At 37.5% G+C, this 6,000-nt stretch overlaps 1 protein-coding gene across 2 annotated transcripts in view; it reads right to left on the bottom strand.

The window, feature by feature from the left end:
• Positions 1–486: 486 nt before the first annotated feature.
• Positions 487–6,000, bottom strand: part of FANCB (FA complementation group B) — a 62,638-nt gene continuing 57,124 nt past the window's right edge. Inside the window, exon 11 of one of the 2 annotated variants that reach the window (XM_077146700.1) lies at positions 487–651. In XM_077146700.1, the coding sequence (XP_077002815.1) occupies positions 631–651 (21 nt within the window). In that variant the 3' untranslated portion in view covers positions 487–630. The remainder of the gene's footprint in view (positions 652–6,000) is intronic. The other variant, XM_077146701.1, reaches the window with a different exon arrangement.

The raw sequence follows: 6,000 nt of genomic DNA, 5'->3' as shown, positions 1-6,000 counted from the left end.
AGAAATTAAATAAAGTGCAACTTAACTTTAAAAATTTATTTAGGAAGCTAATTAAAATTTACATTGTATCTTATATAATAGAATTTATATAATAGGCAGGTAAAATTCTATCAAGCTTGGGATGTCACCATTCAGGACATATTTTAAAGCCAAAAGAAATAATTTCAGACATAAAGTGTATCTCCAAAGCCTAAAAAATATTCCTTCACAGACAGCCCCAACAACTAGATAGGAGAATACTTGGCACTTACTGGAGAGTTCAGTGGAGCTTCATAGAGGCTAACATTTCCCTAGGACCTCAATGCTAATCAGAATTTGAGAAAGCAGTGCAAATGATATGCATGTGAACTATTAATATATCCTAATTCCCAGAGCAGAAGAAATGGCCTAAAATGTTGGGGTTCAAGGATTTCAGAGAACTTTCTAATTAACTTAAATACATTAGTCAGAATAGGATAGAATATGCTATAGCAATAATCAACCCCCAAATAATCAGTAATTTTAACACAATCAAAGATTATTTCTTACTCATACAATGTCTTCAGTAGATCTTGGGGGGTGGGCAAGATCACTACTCTCCATGAACTGACATAGTATTCCATGCTGCTTGGATTTTATGGTGTTTCCATATCAGCACATGATCCACAGCTGCTGTGTTATAAAAAGAAAACATGGAGAATCACAAGCTGGCTTTTAAATGCATCAATCCATAACTCACATTTCAGACACGTGGCTATGCCTAACTTCAAGAGGGCACGTGACCCACCCAAAAAACAAAACAAAACAGGAGGATCAGAAATCTTGGTAAATATTAGCAATGACTACTACAGAAACATTAGATTTTTAGATCTAACTGCCATTCCTATAGAAAAGACAAAATTAAAATATTTTCAAGCATCAAAACCGTTTCCCACTTCCTCCCACTTGTTCCTTGCTTCAGTCTGTTGTGAATGAAAAAAAGGAATAAAAAATAGACTTCAAATACATTATCTTAATCCATCCATCACTAGTGAGGGGCTGAGAGCTTTCTTTTATCTACTGTAGAGTTTCTCAACCTCAGAACTATTGACAATTGGGGCTGGATAACTGTTGTAGGGGCTATCTTGTGTATTGTAGGATGTTTAACAGTCTCCCTGACCACTACTCAATAGATGTCATAGTGACAAACAACGTCTCCAGGCATGGCCAAATGTCCCTGGAGAGGTGAAATTATCCCTGGTTGAGAATCACTTTTCTATTAGCTTTCTTTGATCACTAGAGGGATGTAGGAAGGGTTCAGATCATCTCCTAAGAGAAGAGATGTGGAGAATTGAGGTCAGGTAGAAATAGATCAGAGATTGTACCCTCTTTCGCAGATCTACCACTTATTTTTTCCTGTGACCTTAGGCAAGTTTCTTAACCTCTCTGTATCTTATCTATAAAATGGGAATAATAATGTTATCTGGCTCATCAGCTTATTATAGGGATTAAATGAGACTAAATAACACATCTTTTTCTTTCTGTTTTGGGAAACAACTCCCCTTATACACCCAGTCTATTTCTGGACTTTCTGTTTTGTTCTACTTCTCTCTTTGCATATTCCAATAAGAGTTCCTCACTATGTTAATTAACCATTATTATTAGTAAGCCCAAGTAACTTGTCTGGGAAACTCAGCCATCTGGAAAGGTGCTGAAGGCTGAAAAAGAAAGAAAAAAGCTTGCAAAAGTCCTGTACTAAAGTTCAGGTATTTTTCTCACTGTAAAGCACCCCCAAGGTTATTAAGATGGGGTTTAGAAAATTATTTCTTCCTCAGTCCCTATACCATCTTGTACCTTGCATACAGATATAAGCACCCAATAAATGGCTCATGAAGGACTAAATGACCAATTTCAGACATAGGTCAAATAAGCTTATCATCATTAGGTTTCCCTATGACACACGATAAGCAAGAAATATCAAATTAAGTTGGGATGGGGACAGGGAGGTAGTATAATAGACAGGACTAATGACAGAGCAAGAAGTGACAGGTGCAGTCTGACATTAAAAGAGGAAATTAAAGGGCAGGCACTAATTAAAAAATAACAACCACATGCTCTGGAGAGTAAGCAGCCATACACATAGCAATAACCTCTTAGCTGCATTACATTGTCAGTGCAGAAAAACTGACATTCTTAATAATGACTCTGACATTTTAAAAAATGCTAATTTCTATACAGCATGTTCTATTTTTTAAAAATTCAGAGTAGCGTATAAGGCATTTGAGAAAGATTTCCATCATAGACTTATAAAATATGTGATTTGCAATGTACCGTAGTTACCTAATTCCATTTGCTAAGTGAAGAAACTCAGTCCCAGAAAGATGAAGTGTGCTTACCCAGGTCAGATACCTAGGGAATATTGGAACTAAACCTTATTTTCTTAACTCCATGTAATTGATTTTCCACTACTGCATGACTTCACAAATATAAATCTCTCTATATTTTTAATTTTTGGCAACTCAATAAAGGTACCGTCTTAGTTTGCCAGGCTGCTATGGCAAATACCACACAATGGGTTGGCTTAAACAATGGGAATTTACTGGTTCATAGTTTTGAGACTAGCAGAAGTCCAAAATCAGGATGTCATCAAGGTGATGATGCTTTCTCCCCAAAGTCTGTAATATTCTGGTGTGGACTATTGGTGATCTTTTGGGTTCCTTGGCTTGTACCCTTGCCTTGCTTTACAGGGTGATGTCCTCTCCTTTCTCTGCCAGGTTCTGCTGACTTCCAGCTCCCAGTTCCTCCTCATGGCTTTCTTGTTTTAAGGGCTCAGTAATCCTGATTAAGACCCACCCTCATTTTTTAGGCCACACCTTAACTATAAATAATGTCTTCAAGAGTTTCTCTTTACAGTGGGTTTATATCCTACTCTAAGGCTACAGGTATGTCTGGCCCTATCCTCTCTATAACTATTAGGTGTGGTTCTGGCCCACTACGAAAAACAAAAGACACTCCTATCGCAGAAAATTCAAAACATTTAGAGGTTGCACCCCAATTTAGATGTGTTTTTAATTTGCATTCCTTTGGGTGTGAACCAGTGATCTTCCACGATTGATAAGATACATCTCTGTGTTAGAAGTGTGATACATTCTGACTTCACATGGAGAGGACATAGAAGCTTACAGTAGAGACCCTCCTGGACCTCCCCAGACCTCACCCTATGTTTTTCTTCTTTTGGCTTCTTCTTAATTGTTTCCTTTCACTATAATAAAACTGTAATCGTAAGTATAGTGCTTTCAGTGAGTTCTGTGAATCATTCGAATGAAATATTGAACCCGAGAAGATGACGGGAGTCTCCAAATTTGTAGCCAGTTGGTCAGAAGTGCAGGTGACCTGGGCCCTCAAACTTGTTACTGGTGGCTGGGGCTATCTTGTAGAGAATGACCCAGAACATTTGGAGCCTGGCCTAACTCTAAGTAGTTAGAGTCAGAATTGAATTGATTGGGTTACTGCAATGTTTGTAGTAGGTGCCAGAAGCTATTGTGGAAGCTAGTAGAAGTTTCAACAAACCTTATGATAATTCAATCTACCACAGCCACATTTAGACTATTTGGAATTTTCCCTCACTGAGTTATTTATCAACTAATCCTCATTGAACCTTTGTGTTGTTAAACAAAAAAAAAAAAGGTACTTCAGATTCACAGGGAGTTTAAGAGGAGGGAAAAAGTATGGCGTTTGACCCAAGTGACTTAAATTTTTTTCTAGAAGGGAAGGGGAGATCTGTATGTAAGGAATCAGAGCAATGCAAAGCAGTATGGAGTATTGTAATGAGTCAGAGTGGGTAGAAACTAACTCTAAGTGCTAGAGGAATTGAGAGAGAAAAAACCCTATACCTATGAAAGGTAGTCAAGGAACACACAGGGGTGAGGCAGGGTAGGTCTCCTCAGTTAGATCCAGAAGGATATGTAGGCTTGGGAATTAAATAAGGATAATTTGAATGCAAAGAACAACATTAGAAAACACTCAGAGGAAGTAGAAGCCTGGATCACATTTTCTAAGCCATTCATTTGAATAGGTTACCTAACAAGTGTGAGCTATTTATGAAGATAGGGGTATGGTTTATAAGAAATATTAAAATGTAATCTGCTCTAGAAAATCAAGTTGAAAGGACGAAGGAATCAGGAAAATGGCCTCATCACCCTAGAACAGCACTGTCTGATAGGAATATAATGCAAGCCATATACGTAATTTTAAATTTTCTAGTAGCCACATCAAAAACAGTAAAAAGCAACGGATGAGATTGGTTTAATAACATAGTTCATTTAACTCAATATATCCAAAATGTTATTTCAATATATACTCAATATGCAAAATTTATGGAGATATTTTACATTTTTTTTTGTACTGAATCTCTGAAATCTAATGTGCTTTTCACACAGCACATCTCAATTTGGATGCTAAATTGTCATCAGAAATACTTGATCTGCATCTAGGCATCATAAAACTTACAATTGAAAAAGTGAAATCACATACTCAAGTTGTTCCACACATACTAAAATGTTTCCCATTATTTGAATCAAATACAAAAAAAAATCATTTTCCTTTAATATTTGCATCTACATTGACAGAGCTGCTTCAGTTTTTAAATTTAAATGCCAATTAATTAAAATTAAATAAATTAAAAGGCTTAATTCCAAGGGTTCAATGGCCACATGCAAGTAGTGGCTATATATTGAGCAGCCCAGGTCTAGAAGGTGGGTTTTAGGAATGGGAAGCAAAGTTGCCTGGGTAACATAAGACCCTCGGCTTGAAGTCATGAAGTGCTGGAGGGAGACTAGACTGTACATGAGCTAATACACAAAACAGAGCCACCCAACATGCTACACAGGAAAGAGAGAATCTCAATACAAAGGCAGATTTCTAGGGAGATTAATCTGTAACAGAATATAGAAAACAAAAACTAAAAAAACAAGGTCAGGAAGATCAATGGACAGTCAATCGTAGTAAATGAAAAGAGAAATCATGAGGACTTGGAGATGAGGAGAGAGGAAAGGAGCAGATGATTTGAGAGATGATTTGATAGAACTTCTGAGACAAAAGACTAAATTCATCAAGAAAGAAGGATCCCAGGCTGAAGACCTTTCAGGGATCTTGGCCTTGTTTTTATTCATTTTATTTGCTGTTTGGGTTGTTGTTGTTGTTGTTGTTTTTCTGTCTTTTATCTGCATTTTACAAGAAAAACTATATTCTATAGTATACAGAACTCTTGAAAATGAAAAGGGTGTACTGTTATAGAGAAAGAAAGATAAGACAGAGGAGGCAGGGAGAGAGACACAAAACAGGAGGAAGGGTAAGAAGCTGTAGATTTAAGATTTATCAACATGCAGATTATAAGGCCATTTGAATGAGTGAGTTCATCCAGGACGTATGCAGAATGAGAAGACAGGGGCCAGGGATAGAATTCCGAGGACAATACATTTCTGGGAACAGAGACGCTTTCAAAGGAATGTTTCCAGTGTGCACAGAGATGAAACCGGATAGGTTAGGTGATTTGCTCCAAGGCTTCATTCATTAAACTACCATTTATTGAGATCAAGGCCTAAGTATCCATGTTATAAATACCCAAATGGTGGGCTGTCCCAGAAGAGTGCATGGCATGAGTCACAGCCACTTGAAACTCAGATGTGTCTGTATGCAGCAGGGTTTCTGTCCTGCACTACAACAGAACAGGAATCACTCAGTGGCCTTGGCAGGTGCTGGTCTCATAGATAGTTCAGTCTGTTCCCTTGAAGTTTCATTTGATCTTTCTAAAACTGCTCCTCAAGGAAGATCTTACTTTTACTAACAAAAACAAAGTAATTAAATTACTATCTTAATTTAAGAAAAGCTGGGGTTATGTATAGAGTTGGGGTGAGAGGAGAAGTCTCCTCTGTTTACAGTAACGGTAGTGCTGGACGCAAAAGCAGGACTTTGGGGAGGGAAGTTGGTATTGGTCTCTCATCCATTAGCTGCTACAGTAAGCTGAGTGTGGAGGTACAGAAC

The sequence above is a fragment of the Tamandua tetradactyla genome, chromosome X (assembly GCF_023851605.1).
Source record: "Tamandua tetradactyla isolate mTamTet1 chromosome X, mTamTet1.pri, whole genome shotgun sequence".
Classification (NCBI taxonomy): Eukaryota; Metazoa; Chordata; class Mammalia; order Pilosa; family Myrmecophagidae; genus Tamandua; species Tamandua tetradactyla.
This window is presented reverse-complemented; position numbering and strand designations above follow the sequence as displayed.